This window comes from Balaenoptera acutorostrata, chromosome 15 (genome assembly GCF_949987535.1).
Source record: "Balaenoptera acutorostrata chromosome 15, mBalAcu1.1, whole genome shotgun sequence".
Lineage (NCBI taxonomy): Eukaryota > Metazoa > Chordata > Mammalia > Artiodactyla > Balaenopteridae > Balaenoptera > Balaenoptera acutorostrata.
Genome location: NC_080078.1, coordinates 38,101,792 through 38,117,989, shown reverse-complemented (window position 1 = coordinate 38,117,989; position 16,198 = coordinate 38,101,792). Strand labels below are relative to the sequence as shown.

The following is a 16,198-nucleotide window of genomic DNA, read 5'->3' as shown; positions in this document are numbered from 1 at the left end:
CAGACCTTTGTTGTCATGCCACACGCGGATCTTCCACACGCTGCCCAGGCTGTGTGGGGTGGCGATCTGGAAGATGTCCAGGCTGTTGCGGTGGAAGGCTCCGTCCCCATCCAGGTGCCGGTGGCCGCTGCGGCTGTCTGCCCCGTACAGCATGATGCCCACATGAGCTGTGGTCCCTGGAGGACGGAGGGACAGGGGGCAGGACTCTGGGTTTGCCGCCCACCAGACACTGACCCTGGGCGAGTCTGCCCTGACAACCTTCCTTCGACAGGCACGGGCAGCCCTCGCCCTGCGGCTCTGATACAAACGGATCTCAGTCGCCTCAAACCGTTAAATGAACGGCCCCCAGTGACACAATTCAAATGCCAGTGGTGGTGGTACCTTAACTGCAAGTAACAGCGTGGAACATGAAGGTGGCTGCCAGCCTTCAGTCCGCTACATAAGAGATGCATGTCCTGATGGGTGATGTCACCTCTCCCAGAGGCTGCTGGTGACCAGTCACCATACACCTCTCAGTCCCCACACGGACCACCAAGTGCACAGCAGTGTTGCCTCCATGTCCCTAGCGATAAACCTATACGACGTTTTATAAAAGTGGGTCATCAACACAGAGGACCAGAAAAAAATTTAAAAACTAAAAATAAAAGAGAGGGACTTCCTTGGTGGCGCAGTGGTTAAGAATCCGCCTGCCAATGCAGGGGACACGGGTTCGAGCCCTGGGCCAGGAAGATCCCACATGCCATGGAGCAACTAAGCCCGTGTAACACAACTACTGAGCCTGAGCTCTAGAGCCTGCAAGCCACAACTACTGAGCCTGCGTGCTGCAACTACTGAAGTCTGCACACCTAGAGCCCGTGCTCCACAAGAGAAGCCACCACAGTGAGAAAGAAGCCCGCGCACCACAATGAAGAGTAGCCCCGCACTCACCTCAACTAGAGAAAGCCTGCGCAAGCAGCAACGAAGACCCAACGCAGCCAAAAAAAATAAAAAAATAAAGATAAAAGAGAGAACCAGGTAACAAAGATGAAAGCACAGCAAAGAAAAGAAAAATGGTACCAACTTTGCATCAAAGGCAAACACATGACTGAAGAAACAGCTGACCACGGGGCCGCTGTCGCTGCCGCTGCCCCAGGGGCTCTGGAGAGGCCGTCGCTGACAGCAAACTCACCAACATGAGAGCAATGGTTGCGACAAAAAGGATGAAGACATCACACAGCAATGGATGCCGGCAAAAACTTCACGTGGAAAGAACTCTCAGAGGTACTTCACAGTGAGGAGAGCACGACAAGAGGTCGGCAGCAAAGTGTCCGCTGGCCGAGGCACAAAGATGCCCCCTCAGGTGGCAATTACAGATGAGAAGGCAAGCGCTGCTCAAACTACTCTTGGTAAGTTTCCCACAAAGAAATAAGGCACTTTAGTTCTCAGCGTCTAACGCTTTATGTTACACTATACTAACTCCACATCATCACGTTTCTTTCCACATTTTTAACCAAGAGTTCAAGAGCTTCTGATGTCTTGAAAACAATCTTTTCACCAGGACGACTTATTACCATTTAATAATCATTTCCCACACCAATCGTCAGGCTGTTCCACCCGGCTGCGCACGTCAGCGGCTGCCCACAGGGACTACGAGCCCACTGCGTGCCCACAGGTCGCTGTGCAGATGAACGAGCTGCTGCCTGGCACAGCCATGGTGACCCAAACCCCTGCTGGAAGCCACCCCTCTATTACAAGAGTCCCCGTCGGGAAGGCAGCCCCCCTCACCTGAGCCCCGGCCCCAGCCGGTCTTGACCAGGATCTCATACTTGAAGCGGCCCCCCTTCCCGCAGAACGGGATGACGCGGACCCGGCTGACGTCCAGCTGGTCCAGCTTACGCAGGATCACAGCCGTGACCACGTAGGTCACCAGGCACACAGTGCACGTCAACAGGACGATGTAGTTCACGCTTGAGGCTGGCTCCTGGGGAGACAGAGCCGTCAGGCCCCAGGGGCGCAGCCCAGCCCTCGCCTGCTCAGGGTGGAGCCGGGGCTCCCCAGCAGTCCAAGGATGCAGCACCACTCACGGGGAAGATGAAGTGGACTTGGCTGGGAGGCACAAAGAGACTGGCACCGAAGGCGGTGAGGTGGCGGGTGAGGCAGACAGCCTGGCTGGGCGAGGTCTCCTCTAGGGGCACGAGGCCCTCCGTCCGCCATGCCATCTCCTTCTCGCTGAAGTACTGGCAGAGGGACGTGTACAGACCCACAGACACCTCCAGTGCTGACCATCGGAAGTGGCTGGTCAGGTTCAGGTAGTAGCTCGTGCCCAGATCTCTGGTCCTGGGAGAATTGGGGGGTGTCATGGCCAGACCTGGCCTGGCCCTCTCCCCAAACCCCACAGGGAGCCCCCGGGCCCTGGCACGTACAGATCCGATCATGTCCACCTGCCCTTAGAGACCAGCCCCACCCCGCCAACAAGTCCCACTGCTCCCAGGTCCAGGGCAGGACGTGCTCACCCCGGGGCGATGAAGAAGGTGTAAGGCCTGTGGTCGTCGCCTGCCAGGACCTCCAGGCTGATCCTCCTGCTGGCGGAGCAGTTGTGCTCGTTGGGCCAGGGCATAGCGTGCAGGTAGGCGGCCAGGTAGGGCTCAGGCTCCTCCGGCAGGTAGTGCTCTGCAGGTGGCATGTGCAGGCTCAGACCCCTGCCCGGGCAGCTCACACACCCCAGGGGACAACCCCGGAAGCCCTCCCCAGCTGCCCCGCTGCCCTCCCGCCAGGCCCCCACGGCCCCATAAAACAGGAGACAGACTTTACCGAAGGCCACGAGTTGGGGGTGCCCGCGAGAAACGCCTGTTCACCTGGCCACCCCACTGCCCCACACAGGCTGGGCCACGGGAGGGAAGAGGAGGCCGCCCACCGAGGGCCCCGCCACGCCACGCACCGTTCAGCACCATGAAAGTAAGCTGCAGGTGAAGCCCGGCCTCGGGGTTGCTGTTCTCGGGGGTGACCACGACACTGACTGAGGCCTGGGGCTGGACGACGGCAGAGCCAGCAGGGATGCGGTGGCCCTGGGCAGCCTGGTCTGAGTTGTTAGGCACCTTCACGGTGATGGCGCGCTCTGAGGCCAGCTGCCCAATGGGGATCTGGGTGCCGGCCTGTGTCTGGAAAGCCATGGACGCCACCTTGGTGGAGACAGTGTAGTTGCTGATGTAGCCAAAGGGGAAGGGGTTGGAGTCGACGAGGAGGATGAGTTGCACCACATCACTGAGGTTGGACAGGGCCCCGCTGAAGGCTGCGGGGATGGAGAAGTGGCAGCCGGGGCCCGAGGCGTCGCCCTGGCACAGCAGACTCAGCGGGTCCGAGCGCTTGCCCTGTGCCACGATCTCTTCACCCGCCAGGGTCAGGGGCTCCTCGTTGAGCACACGGGAGCGCATGAGGATGCCCATGAGGGCCGACGAGAGCTGGTAGGCCCTGGACGCCACCAGTAGCGACGGCGGCTCTGCCCCCAGCTCCGAGGGCTGTGGGCCCTGCACGTCCGAGCTAGCCAGGTGGATGAGGTCACCTACGGATAGGAGAGATTAGGGGGAGAAGTGGGGAGAGGGGTCATGGGGAAAGGTCGGGGGGAGAGGTATGGTTAGGGGAGAGGTGGCAGAGAGGTTGGGGGAGAGGTTGCGGGGAGAGGTCCGGTGGGGGGCAGAGACTGGAAGGTGGGTAGAGGTGAGGGAGAGGTGGGGGAAGGTCCGGGGAGCAGCAGGCGCCCACACCTGTGATGTTGAGGATGCTGTCGGCGATGGCAGTGGGTGTCCCGGTGCCCGCGGCGGTCTCGGCCTGCAGGATGCGCATCATGCCCTCTAGCTTGTGCAGTGTCTTCTTCAGGCACGAGCGGCACACGAATTCCCAGCTGGACACCTGCAGGGAGCCCATCACCATGTCCAGCCCCACTCCAGCCTGGCTAACCCAGGCCAGGTAGGGGCCACTCAGCAGCAGCTCCCCCACTTCTGCCCCTCAGCCCAGCTCAGCTCCGCCATGCTCGCTGTGATCTTGGAGCAGCCTCTGTGATGGTGGCCTCCCCACCTCCGTGGAGCCGTTCCAAACCACCTTTCATGTTGCAGCTGGAAAATCCATGCCAAACACGGCTACAACCACGGGCATCTCTGCCAGGAGCCCTTCAGTGGCTCTTCCCCACACACAGGCAGAGTTCAAGGTAACGTGGCCCCACTGGCCACCCCAGCCACGCACACAGCCAAGTAAGCCAGGTCGCAGACAGGGCGACCCCCACCCAGAAGACCTTCCCTTCCCTTCTCCACGAGGCCTCGGCAGCAATCCCCTGCCACCCTGAGCACAGTCCCCCCCGCCGTCAAGACAGAGCCCAGCCCAGCCCGGTTGCTGAGTCCTAGGCGAGGGTGGCGGGGTCAGGTGTAACCACAGGCCCAGAGGCGAGAGCACAGAACAGCCTCGCCCCTCCCCACACCTGGGCCTTGTGCCCTGGACCCCTGCAGGGTCACCCTGGGGGTCACCTGTGGCTCACGCTGGGACAGCTGAGAACGGGAACGTGGCCACACAGACTTGGCTGGGAAAGGAGCTCTCGGGTCGTCAGGGTTGGGGGCCCAGGGCTGCCGCAGGGCCTGTGTCTCGTCCTACCATGCACTGGGCCAGGGCGGCCGCAACCTGCTGGATGTCGTCCACGGTGTTGACCCGCAGGGAGACCAGGGTCTCAGTGACGTTCTTGCGTATCTGGGCGCGCAGCTGCCGCCTGGGGTCTGACTCTGCCGCCATGGCCAGGGCCTGCTCGTACTGCAGGCACAGGGGAGCCGTCAGCAGGAGATGGGCAGCCCTGCCCACAGTGCAGGCCGGCCAAGGGCAGGCATCTTGGCCGCTGCCTAATACCAGTGGCGACTCGAGCCCTGTGTCAAGGGCAAAAGGGGCGTTCCCCAGGACCACACGTGGGGACTAGGGGCACGAGGAGAGGAGGGAGCAGCCTGGCACTGGGGAGGGCCCCGCAAGTGGGTGCTGCTGGGAGCAGGAGTGGTACCGAGGCCCTGGTCAGGAAAGGGTGTCTGGGCCACCCCCAGCACAGAGGCCAGTGCAGGAGGGGCTCCTCAGTCGCACTGACCTCGTTGAGCACAGCGATGAGGGCTAGCGAATACTCGATGACGTGCTGGGGGTCGGCCTGGCGCAGCAGCCCAGGTAGCGTGCTCTCTGTGAGGCTGTACAGCCAGGGCGTGAGATCTGGGGGGCCGTCAGGGGACTCTCCGGGGGGCTCTGGCAGGGTGATGGCCAGAGACCTGTGGGCAGAGGTTGTGGATGAACAGGTGGCGGGCCCCCCTCCCACGCCTGGCCAGGCCCCGTTCCACGGGCACAGGCTCACCTGTTGAGGGCGACCACGGCGGCACCCAGCTGGTCCTGCACAACCACAGCCAAGCCCACCACAAAGTGGGGCGCAAAGCCGGGCGGCAGCACGGCCCCATAGATGGAGAGGCTGCCCTTGTAGACACAGAACTCCTCGCAGTGGCCCTGGCGACAGCGCCGCAGCAGCAGGGCATACACCAGTGGAGCACCTGCGTCCTCCTCGTCCTGCCAGCCTGTGGGCCCCCAGGGCATCAGCGGGGTCCCCACATGCCCCCCATCACCAGGGCCCCATGGCTGTACTCACCCACACACTCGAAGTGCACCTTGGTGGTGAGGGCGCGCACGGCCTCGAGCGGGAAGAGGCGGCAGGAGCCCCCCAGTGGAGGGCGGTTCGGGGCGAGATGGATGGAGGCGCAGCCCTGCTCCTGGCCTGAGCGGCCCAGCACCGTGAGCGTGAATGTGTAGCCCTCGCCGTCCCGCAGCACGCCGCGCCGCACCACCAGCCGCATGCCTGCACTGCCCGTGGACGTGGTTGTCTCGTCCAGCACCAGCGTCTCATTGCTAAAGCTGCGCGCGGCCCAGCGCTGAGGGGGCACCCAGATCGCAGGTGCTCAGGGGCGGGTCTCCCCCAGGCCCCCCCACCTTAGGTCCCCACCCGGGGCCCCCTGCTCACCCCGCGCTCGGAGCCCCCGCCGCAGTTGTCACAGCGGCCCTCCAGGTACACGTAGGAGCTGCGGCTCACTGCATACACTGCCTGCGCCTTGCAGGACACACACTCCAAGGACACGATGGGTACCCGGCCCCTCCGGATCAGCACCTGGAGGCCGGGCAGGATTAGAGAGAGACATGCCCACCCTGGCCAGGAGCCTCCAGATTGGGGCTCTGCTCCTGAGGCCCAGACCCTTGAGTCTGCCCCATGTGGTGGGTGGTAGCGAAACCCATGGAAGAGCAGGGCTCCTGCCCCTGCCATCCTCCCACCTGCAGAAGCTCCTCTCAGGCCCAGCCAACTCCTAAGTCAGCCCGAAGCCCAGGTTCTGTGTGGCCATGAGCTCAGCCCTCACCCAGGATATTTACGTCATTTTGTGACTCCTAGGATTAGCGAGGGGCAGTGGGGGGGGGGGGAGGATAGGGGGAGGAGGGAATTTAATGAAGCTCAGACCATGATGGGCTTATTTTCTGCAGCACCCCAGGCTGGTCTTGGGCCTGGCACATAGCAGGCACTCGACAGGTGCTCGGCTACAAACGGATAGATGAACAGAGGCATGAAGGTACGGATGGACGAGTGTCCGCGTGGGGACAAGCATAGCTCAGCTCAGCGCGGCCCCGTCTGAGCCTCGCACTGCTCTCTGCACTGGGGGTGGGGCCCACATCAGACAGCCCCAGACGGCCACTCCGGGCAGAAACCTGGCATGGGGGATGGACACCCCATCCCAGGCACCAGCAGGGCCTGATGCACCCGCTCCTGTTACAGCAGCAGGAGTGGTGCCATGTGGCCAAGCATACGTGGTCCTGACCACTTGGTGGCTTAGAGAGGGAGAGAGAGCGTGCTCTACACACAGGCAAGAACAGGCCCTCCCCATTCAGGGAGGGGACACCATGCTCTGGGGAAGGGACGTGTCTCCTCGCTGTTGGCCTTCAGTGCTGCGGAGACAGTAAATTTCTCACAAACCACTAGGGCCTGTGCTGCGCCTCTAAGCTTCATGTGCAGCTATGGCCTTCTTAGAAGAAAGCAATGCCAGATGAGCATCCCATTAAGTAGAATTAGCATCAAGAGTAATAATAACTTAAAACCAATAGCTTCTAGAAGCACTAAAACAAAAAACCAAAAAACCAAAAAAACCTTAAAAATGGGTGCTCGGGGACTTCCCTGGTGGCGCAGTGGTTAAGAATCTGCCTGCCAATGCACGGGACACGGGTTCGGGCCCTGGCCCGGGAAGATCCCACATGCCGCGGAGCAGCTAAGCCCATGCGCCATAACTACTGAGCCTGTGCTCTAGAGCCCGTGAGCCACAACTACTGAGCCCGTGTGCCACAACTACTGAAGCCCATACGTCTAGAGCCCGTGCTCTGCAACAAGAGAAGCCACCACAATGAGAAGCCTGCACACCACAACAAAGAGTAGCTCCCACTCACTGCAACTAGAGAAAGCCTACGCACAGCAACAAAGACCCAACACAGCCAAAGATAAATAAATTAAAAAAAAAAAATGGGTGCTCGGTACTATGTGCAGGCAGGGGCCCTGTGCACTCAGCCTCTCTGGCAGTCCCCCCTACCCTGGGGGCCGGTAGCTCCACCCAGGGCTGGGCCAGGGCAGCACCCACCGTCTGGTTGGTGACCTCCTCCTTGCGGCCTGCCTTCCATACGGTCAGGTTGAAGGTGTACTCCACACCGGCTTGCAGACGCTCCCGGGGGATGGTGACCACGCTGCTCCCACGGGGCCCGAAGTTCAGCGCACACCCGCCAGTCTCACTCTGCAGTCCATAACGGGGTGGTGGGAGGGGGGGCGCACAGGGGTGAGACCCTAGGCCTGCCTCCAATTAGAGCCTGGCCCAGGGACGGCTGGGAAGACCCCTCACCCTGCTGGGATGGAGCCCACCAGGCACTCAGACATATCAAGCGGACCCAAGAGCCTGCCAGCCTCATTCACACAAACGACCTAAGGGGGATCAGGAGGACGACTGCCCCGCCATGTGGCTGACCTGTGTTGAGGCCACGCAGGCCCAGTGGAAGCTGAGCGGCGTCTGGTCACCGTCCTCCAGGTTGGGGTCATAGGACTTGCTCCCATCCAGCACCAGGTCCTGAGAGTCCGACCACACACGGTAGGAACCACCCTCGACAATGGGCACCAGGCGCTCAGGGGCCACTGTCACATTGGCCTGGATGCTCCGTGCCAGCGGCGTGTCCCCAAACGACACCACGAACACAAAGCAGTAGTGGCCCACAGGCAGCACCATCCGTGGCACCACCAGCTGGGGCCGGCTCACATCCACACTGGGCAGGGTCACCCGGGCCATGCGCCCAGGCCGCTGGCAGCTGGTGGCGCGGTACACCTCCCAGCGGTACTCAGTCTGGTATGTGACGCAGTCGCGCAGGTCAACGTGGGCCTCCAGGTAGTTGCGCTGGGAACGCCGCATAAGCACCTGCGGGGGCAGGGCCACATCCACCTCGGGCTCCCTGCAGGCCAGCACGTGGACGGTGACCGTGGTCTGTGCCACAAAGAAGCTCACCAGGTTGGTGGCGTTCACCTCCACACGGTAGTCCCCAGGCTGCAGGTAGTAGTGAGCCGCCCAGGGAACCTCTGTGTCCTCTGCCAGGGCCCCGTCCCCAAAGTCCCAGTGGTAGGCCACACGCCGGGGGCTGGGGCTCGTGGCAGCCTCGAAGCGCGCCGAGCGGTTGGTGAAGCAGCGGCCACTGCGCAGCGCCACGTGCTGAATGACGTCCTGGACCTCAACCACGAGCGTGTGGTTCACGCCGCCCAGCTCGTTGAAGGCTCGCACGTGGATCTCCAGCTGCCCCGCGGCCACGGGGGTATAGGTGACGTCGCGACCCGACAGGATGACCAGCGAGTCCCCCTGGACCTTCTGCAGCGAGAAGTACCACGCGTAGGCAACACGGGAACCCCGCTGCACCCGGGCTGTGAAGTTCCTCTCGGCACCCGTGGCAATGGCCGGCTCGCAGCAGTCGGGCACCTGGAGCCCACCCACGGCCTCCAGCACCGAGACACGCACCTGTGCCTGCACCCGGCTTACGTGGTTCTCGGCCTGGATGCTCACCGTGTAGTCCCCGACCCGGGGGAAGCTGCGGGAGAAGTGGGGCCCGGGGAGCACCTCGAGGCCAGCCCCGCTGACCTGTAGGTGGAAGCTGACGGCCGAGCCGGCGGCCAGCAGGATCTGAAAGTGAACCAGCTGCCCGGGCTCCACCACCTTCCTGCTGGCCCACAGCACCAGGCCCACGATGGGCTCCTCCACCGTGAGGTTGTGTGTGGCCACGACCCAGCTGACCGCGTTGGAGGCGTTGAGCTGAATGGTGAAGGTGCCGGCGTCGGGGAGGACCATGGCGATGTGCTGGCCATGCCTGCTGCCACCCGGCACGGCCCAGCACCAGCTCACGTTGGTGCCCGAGGCCAGCTGCCCCCAGAAAGGCACGGGGGAACTGGCCACCACAAAGCTGCAGTCCAGTTCACCGGCCCTGATGCTGAGGCCACTGACAGGCACTTGCACAGCCACCTCAATGCTGGCGTTGGCTGAGCCCAGTTGGTTCTTGGCCGTGACTGTGACCAGGTGCAGGCCGGGGCTGGGAAAGGTGTGGGTGGTGGATGGCTCTGGGGTCTCCCAGCCCAGCCCTTCCTCCAGGGACCAGGTGTAAGTGACGCCACTGCCACCAGCCAGCTCAGCACGGAGGGCGACACTTGCATTGACAGCCACCGGGTTCGGGGAGGCGGCGGCGGCCAGCCACCCCACAGGCTCCACAAAGTTCACGGTGCGGTTGGCCGAGGCGCTGCCCAGCATGTTGGTGGCCCGCAGCTGGACGTGGTAGGTGCCAGCCTCGAGCACGGTGAGCGAGAAGGCTTTGCCACTGCCAGCCAGGGCCAGGCCACTGTCCCGCTGAGCGGTCCAGCTGTAAGAGATGTTGGTGCCATCCCTGACTGCGGCCTGCAGCTGCAGCGTGCGGTTGGTGGGGAAGCAGCAGCTGCCGCCGCCGCCCACCACCTGCAGCCCCTCGATGTGCTGCAGGACATAGATGAAGATACTGTCCTGGGCGACGCCCACCTCATTCTCAGCAGTGACAATGATGTTGAAGGTGCCGACAGACCGGAAGGTGTAGGAGATGGTGGAGCCCCCAGGGATGGGTGTGCAGCGGTCACAGAGGACCCAGGAGTAGTGCACGTCACTGCCCGCCTCCAGGGAGGTGCTGAAGCTCACACTGCCATTCAGGGGTACCACCGTGCGGCTGGCGTTGACGCTGAGCCCCCGCACGCGCCGCTGCACGGTGACATTCAGCTGGGCTTCCCCACGGCTCACCTCGTTCCAGCCGGACACCCTGACGGGGAAGCAGCCCGTGCTGCTGTAGGCGTGGGTGACCGCAGGGCCCTGGAGCCGCCCGCCATCCCCCAGCTCCCACAGGTAGGTGGCTGGGTGCCCGCGTCCCACAGCAGAGAACAGGTAGGGCTGCTGTAGCTCCAGCACGTGGGAGCCATTGACCCTGATGCCTGTGAGATCCACGGGCTCCTGCACCTCCACGAGTGCCGAGTCGTTGGCGGCTGAGATGTTGTTGGACACGGTGACCGTCACCAGGTAGGAACCTGAGTCCCAGTAGGTGAATGTGGCCTCGGGGCCCCCGACACGGGCAGCAGCATCCTCGGTGCCGAAGTCCCAGGTGTAGCGGTAGGGGAATGGGGGCCAAGCGCAGGCAACTAGCCGGGCTGCGTCCCCAACCCGCACAAACTGCCTCTCGGGCCGCACGGTGATGTTGCCCACCTCGGGCTCCACGCAGATGCTGCTGAAGTAATGCGCCTTGTTCACGTGGCTCGACAGGACCAGTGCCAAGGGGAATGTACCGCTACGTGTGAAATTGTGCATCACTGTCGGGTCCCCTCGGACGGTTGTGTTGGACGAGCCGTCCCCGAAGGTCCAGTCGAAGATGTAGTGGGTAGGGTCCCCGGTGACGTGGGCTGTGAGCTGGGCGTGTAGCTGGGTGGGGATGCAGGCCGTAGGGTCGATCCACAGCACCTCCAGGACGAAGACCTGTACGGGCAGGCTCCGGGCCAGGTTTCCAGTGGGGCTGGACGCGCCCACGGTCACCGTGCAGTTCTGCGCCCGCAGGTACACGTGCTCTACCGTGGCCTCAGGGCCTGTGAGCACCGTGCCATCCCCCATGTCGAAAGTCCATGTGACGTTGTCGCCCGAATCCAGGCTGGCGCTGACCACCACGGGTGCACCCTGCTCCACGGCTGGGCTCAGGCTCACGGTCAGGCCACGGAGTTCCTCGAAGACACGGACGCTGATACTCGCCACTGTGCTGCTCACCGTGTTGTTGACCTCCAGTCGGATGTGGTATGCGCCGCTCGAGGCGAACGTGTGGTTGACCTCTGGCTGGGGCTGTGTTACAGCTGGGGAGCCATCCCCGAAGTCCCACGTGTACAGGACACCCCCAGGCGAGGGAAGCGGGTGTGGGAAGAAGGTGACAGGCCAGCCAGCCACCAGGACCCGGCTGCCCGTGGCCACGGCCATGGCAGGCAGGGTGGCGCGCACACTCACAGGCACCTGCTGCGTCAGGTTCTCGAAGGTACTGGACACGAGCAGGGTCAGGTTGTATTCACCTGGCAGACAGGCCCAGAATGGGGACGGGGCCGGAGCCGCCGCCACCACCTACTCAGCAGAACCCCTCCTAACCCCGTGCTGTGGGCAGGGGCCTGGGGTGGGGGTGAGGCGCAAAGCAGGGCCCCAGTCATAACGTGAACAGAGAACGCCCTTGGACCCAGGCCCAGGTGCTCTCAGCACATGGCGAGACGCAGGGCTGAGGCAGAAAGATGATCAACCGTCTCCAGGTACGAGTGCCCTTGGGGTGACAGGGCAGGCATAGGTGCAGGGCTGGGATCATAGGGGCACCACTGTTTACTCTGCATTTGTGTGTGTGAGGCTTCTGGAATTTCAAAAATGACTAAAAGGAACCTTCCCTTCTCCCCCAAAAAAGGCTCAGGGGAGGAGTCAGGAGGGGATAGAAGGGTCCGGTTTCTGGCCGGCAGACTTGAATCATGGGTCTCAGAGGCCTAATCCACCCCTCAACTCTGGACAACCCTTCTTCACCCCAGTGAGGGCCCTGCGCCATCAGCCCAGGCTGGATCCCGGGAGGCAGGACCAAGGGGGGCTGTCCCCCAGGGAGGGGCTGTCCCCGGGGCAAGGCTCGCCCAAGCTGGAGGCTGGCAGGGCAGCAGGCCTGCCCCTTACCTGGGACAGTGTAGGTGTGTGTGATGTTGTGCTCCACCAGCACCTGGGCCACTGTGGGGTCTGGGACCTGGAAGGACTCGTTGTATGGAGGCTTGAACTGGCCGATCACCTGCTCCCCATCCCCAAAGGACCACCTGCCAGGGCAGCGAGCAGGCAGTGAGCAGGCTAGGAGGGAGGGGTAGGAGGAAGGGGTGGGGAGGGCCCGGCTGTAGTCCCTTTCCTTGCACCTCCTTTCAGGGTACCACCCGCCCTGCTGCAGCCCCGCAGCCACTCCCAACGTCCTATGTACCCAGCACGTCCTGACAGATGAGGAGGTGGAGGCTGGGGCCCCACCCAGGGGCCCAGCACACTCACAGAAAGACCACCTCCATGGCCGAGTCCACCAGCACATCAGCCGCCAGCACCAGCGTGGCATTGGGGGGCAGCACGGGCGGCACCGCAGACACCCGCAGGCCCCGCATCCTGTGCATCCGCTCGACGGTGACGTTGTAGTTCACGGTGACGTTGCTCACATGGTTGGAGGCCGTCAGCTGTGGGGACAGGCGGCAGTGAGCAGGCCACCAGCTGGCCACAGGGCAGCGTGGACAAAGCCCCTCCCTGCACTCACCCACAGCTGCCATGGGGTCCTCGGGAGCAAAGCAGAACAGAAGGCACAGGTGAGCAGCGGACAGCCCAGCCCCCACCCCCCCCACCCTACTCTCCACCCTGTGCCCACGCCCCCCGCCCACCGAGAGTTTGAAGACGGCGGCGCTCTGGTAGATGACGTTGAAGACCACATTGTGGAAGGTCAGGGACTGCTTGTCATCAATAGTCCAGCGGAAGACCACGTCCGAGCCAGCCTCCACCACGGGGCTGTACCTCTGCAAAAGGGCACAGCGTCAGCTGGCCATGGCCCTGCCCCAGCCCAGGGTCTTTGGGGGAACAACTGTGCCCTCAACCCACGTCTATCCGCCTGGACATAGCTCCCTATGGGGCTTCCCTCTAGGCTAAAGAGGCCACACAGTGCAGGGCTGAGCCTGGGCTTGGTTACATCCTGACCTCTCTGTACCTCAGTTTCCTCATCTGTAAAGTAAACCCAACACCCGTGACAAGAAGCCAACCTACCTCAGTCTGTGCACCCCCATCCCAGGGCTCCTGCTCAGGCCCCCGTAGCTGGACAGCACAGTGCCATTTGGGAAGGCACGTGAGTCTCAATGGGCCTCATGGTTCTGGATGTTTACCTGAGTCACCTGATAGAACAGGTGTGAACAGGGAAGCCCGGGGAAGGGGATACAACTGCCCAACAGCCCATGCTAAGGCTGCAGAACTGGTGGCTGCCTTATGCGAGGTGGGTGCTCCCAGGACAGGGACAGGGACAGCCCCTCCCGGAGTGGCACCGACAGTGGCCAGGTGGCATCAGACCCCAACCTCAAAAAGCGCTCACTTTAGCCAGGTGAGAACACAGCAGGGCCCCGAAAACACACCCAGGATCAGCGAGGTCAGAGGTGGGTGAAGAGCTTGACAATTCGTGCAGGAAATGTGACAGCAAAAAGAAGCGTTTTCAGAGCAACTGTTTCACAGGTGACTTCCCAGTAACTTAGGAATTAACGAAACATCTGAGGAGCCACTGAACAGGACCTGCCCAGAAACTGACACTGAGCCCACTGTCCTCGGCGGCCAAGTGCTCTCCTCGCTGGGGAGTGGCTGCCCTCTGCATAGGCACCTTGTCTCAGGGCAGGTCGGCGGGGGGGCCCACACTCACCACCAGGACGCCCTGCAGCACACGAGCCTCAGGGCTGGGCGTGGCGCGGAGACCGCGGATGGGCTCCTCAGCCTTCACCCGCAGGCTGAGGTTGGCCTGGCCAGCACCGTTCTCCACTACAACTGCCAGATCGTGCTCGCCCTCGCTGAGCCCAGGCAGCGCCAGCACCGAGAACAGGGTGCTATTGGCCTCGTGGGCACAGCCGGGCACCAGGGCAGCCACAATGGCAGGGCAGGCAGCCTCAAAGGGCGCACTGACGTTGCCCCCAGGCCAGCGTGCCGTGGCCGTGGCGTTGGTACCAGAGTCCACCTGGAGCACCAAGGCCGAGCCGTTGGTGGGCATGTAGAGGCGGCCGTCGTAGAGGGCCGGGTAGATGGCCCGAAGCCCTGCCACCGGGGAGAGCACGTTGAAGCTGCAGGACAGGTTGTGCCTGGACACGCTGTTGCCCACCGTGGCCCTGACCTCATAGCGCCCCGGCCGCCGCAGCCCCGGGTTGGGGCTCAGGCCCAGCAGAGGGGTGAGCCGCTCTGTGGCAACAAGCAGCCGCAGGGCGCAGGCAGGGCCAGCCGGGGCCGCCTCCAGCTGGGCAGGCAGGTGGGCCAGCCAGGCTGAGACGTTGGTGGAGAAGTACGGGGCCTCGGAGCCAGGGATGCCGAGTGCCGGGGGGCAGCGCAGGAGGGCACCTGGTCCGGCATCGTGCTGCAAGCTGATGAGGTCACCAGGGAGCAGGGGGCTGTCCTGGCCGTGGAAGGTGACCTACAGGAGAGGGGGGTGGGCCTGTGTCAGGTCCTCACAGTGGGTCAGGGACCTGTAGGCAGCACTGGGCCAGGGGCTCCAGCGGGCGGCAGAACCCCCCTGGGGTAACCCAGAGTCACCCCCTACAGGGGTGTCAACACTCCTCATTCACTCACACACCATCAGGCTTCACAGGGGTCCCCAAGGCACTCAAGATGGGGACAGACGGAACACACAGGGCAGAGAGGATGCAGGCAGGGGTGGGGCTTCCCCAGACAGGGGAGGGACTTCTGGACATTGGCCAGCCTTGCCCAGAGAGGGGAAGAGTCCTCCTTAAAAGGCAAGTGCAAAGGCCCTGGGGCAGGAGCTTCTCACGGTTGGCAGAGGAGGAGAGCACTGCCGAGGCGGGAGGCGGGTGGGTCGGGGACCTGGAGGGCTGTGCAGAACAATCTGCATTTTGTTTGTGTTTGACGGGGAGGCAGAAGGCACCTAGGCCAGTGATACACACCGAGTACTGGGCGGGGGGGCCCGCAGGCACAGAGAAGAGGAATTCTTTCCACAATGCATAGGAGATCCCAGGGAGCCCCAGCCCTGATGTGGATCCGTTGGCACAGGCCCGAAGGTGGCAGGGGGCGTCCAGAGGCAGGCAGATGTTGGATCTGGGGCACGGGTGTCCTTCTGGTGTGCATGTAGGGATGGGCTCAGTCCTGTTTTCCAGGGACCTACTCTGGGGCTCGCTGCTGTTTCCTGGGGCCCCTGCAAGGAAAGAAGGGGTGTCAGGTACCCCAATTTGCTAACAGATCATAAGGACGCCCTGCTACGACATGAGGTCTCGCCAGGCAGTGTACCCGTCCCCCACCATCACTCCTCTAACCCTCCCCACACCAGGCCAGCTGACTGACCCCAGAGAGTCCCCAGCCCCAGCAAGTTCCCCACCAAACCCATCCTTGGGATCCCCAGCATGAGTTGGCATCTCTGTGGACCCCACTCTGTCCACCTTGATGCTGGAGAACAGTCCAGTGGGCAAGGGACCAGCAGACACCACAGTGCAGAGAGGCCGCTCGAGCCCCCCAAGTCCCACTGCCAGGATGGAGTCCCACCTGTTCCTCGCATGGCCCGATACACCTGCAGCCGCAGCTGGGCAGGCCCGCTGAGCTCCGGGGTCCCGAACTCGGCAGCAGTGAGGAAGGCTTCGCGGCTCGGGCTCAAGCCAGGAAACACCATCACCTGCCAGGGCAGGGGGGCCACTCAGCTCCACCAACCCCGGCCCTCAGCCGGCCCCACCCCGATGCCCAAACACCCACCAGGTCAGAGGGGAGGAGCCACCAGATGGGCCTTCAAGAGGCCCCCACTGGCCTCATTTCACACAGTGGGAGACAATGTCACTCAGGAGAAAAAAATCAGGTCAAAACCATCTGTGAGCAACAGGAATTGTATCTTCATTTCTAAA

General features: G+C 63.1%; 1 protein-coding gene across 4 annotated transcripts in view; it reads right to left on the bottom strand.

The window, feature by feature from the left end:
* Nucleotides 1-16,198, bottom strand: part of PKD1 (polycystin 1, transient receptor potential channel interacting) — a 48,268-nt gene that overhangs the window by 11,689 nt on the left and 20,381 nt on the right. For all 4 annotated transcript variants that reach the window (XM_057528788.1, XM_057528789.1, XM_057528790.1 and 1 more), the window contains exons 9-27: nucleotides 15,849-15,975; nucleotides 15,257-15,504; nucleotides 14,014-14,769; nucleotides 13,001-13,132; nucleotides 12,627-12,802; nucleotides 12,273-12,406; nucleotides 8,025-11,644; nucleotides 7,647-7,796; nucleotides 5,999-6,142; nucleotides 5,630-5,909; nucleotides 5,345-5,558; nucleotides 5,090-5,261; nucleotides 4,618-4,770; nucleotides 3,741-3,885; nucleotides 2,918-3,538; nucleotides 2,493-2,649; nucleotides 2,064-2,316; nucleotides 1,765-1,960; nucleotides 6-176 (exon numbers count right to left, since the gene is read on the bottom strand). In XM_057528788.1, the coding sequence (XP_057384771.1) occupies nucleotides 6-176; nucleotides 1,765-1,960; nucleotides 2,064-2,316; nucleotides 2,493-2,649; nucleotides 2,918-3,538; nucleotides 3,741-3,885; nucleotides 4,618-4,770; nucleotides 5,090-5,261; nucleotides 5,345-5,558; nucleotides 5,630-5,909; nucleotides 5,999-6,142; nucleotides 7,647-7,796; nucleotides 8,025-11,644; nucleotides 12,273-12,406; nucleotides 12,627-12,802; nucleotides 13,001-13,132; nucleotides 14,014-14,769; nucleotides 15,257-15,504; nucleotides 15,849-15,975 (7,849 nt within the window). The remainder of the gene's footprint in view (nucleotides 1-5; nucleotides 177-1,764; nucleotides 1,961-2,063; nucleotides 2,317-2,492; nucleotides 2,650-2,917; nucleotides 3,539-3,740; nucleotides 3,886-4,617; nucleotides 4,771-5,089; nucleotides 5,262-5,344; nucleotides 5,559-5,629; nucleotides 5,910-5,998; nucleotides 6,143-7,646; nucleotides 7,797-8,024; nucleotides 11,645-12,272; nucleotides 12,407-12,626; nucleotides 12,803-13,000; nucleotides 13,133-14,013; nucleotides 14,770-15,256; nucleotides 15,505-15,848; nucleotides 15,976-16,198) is intronic.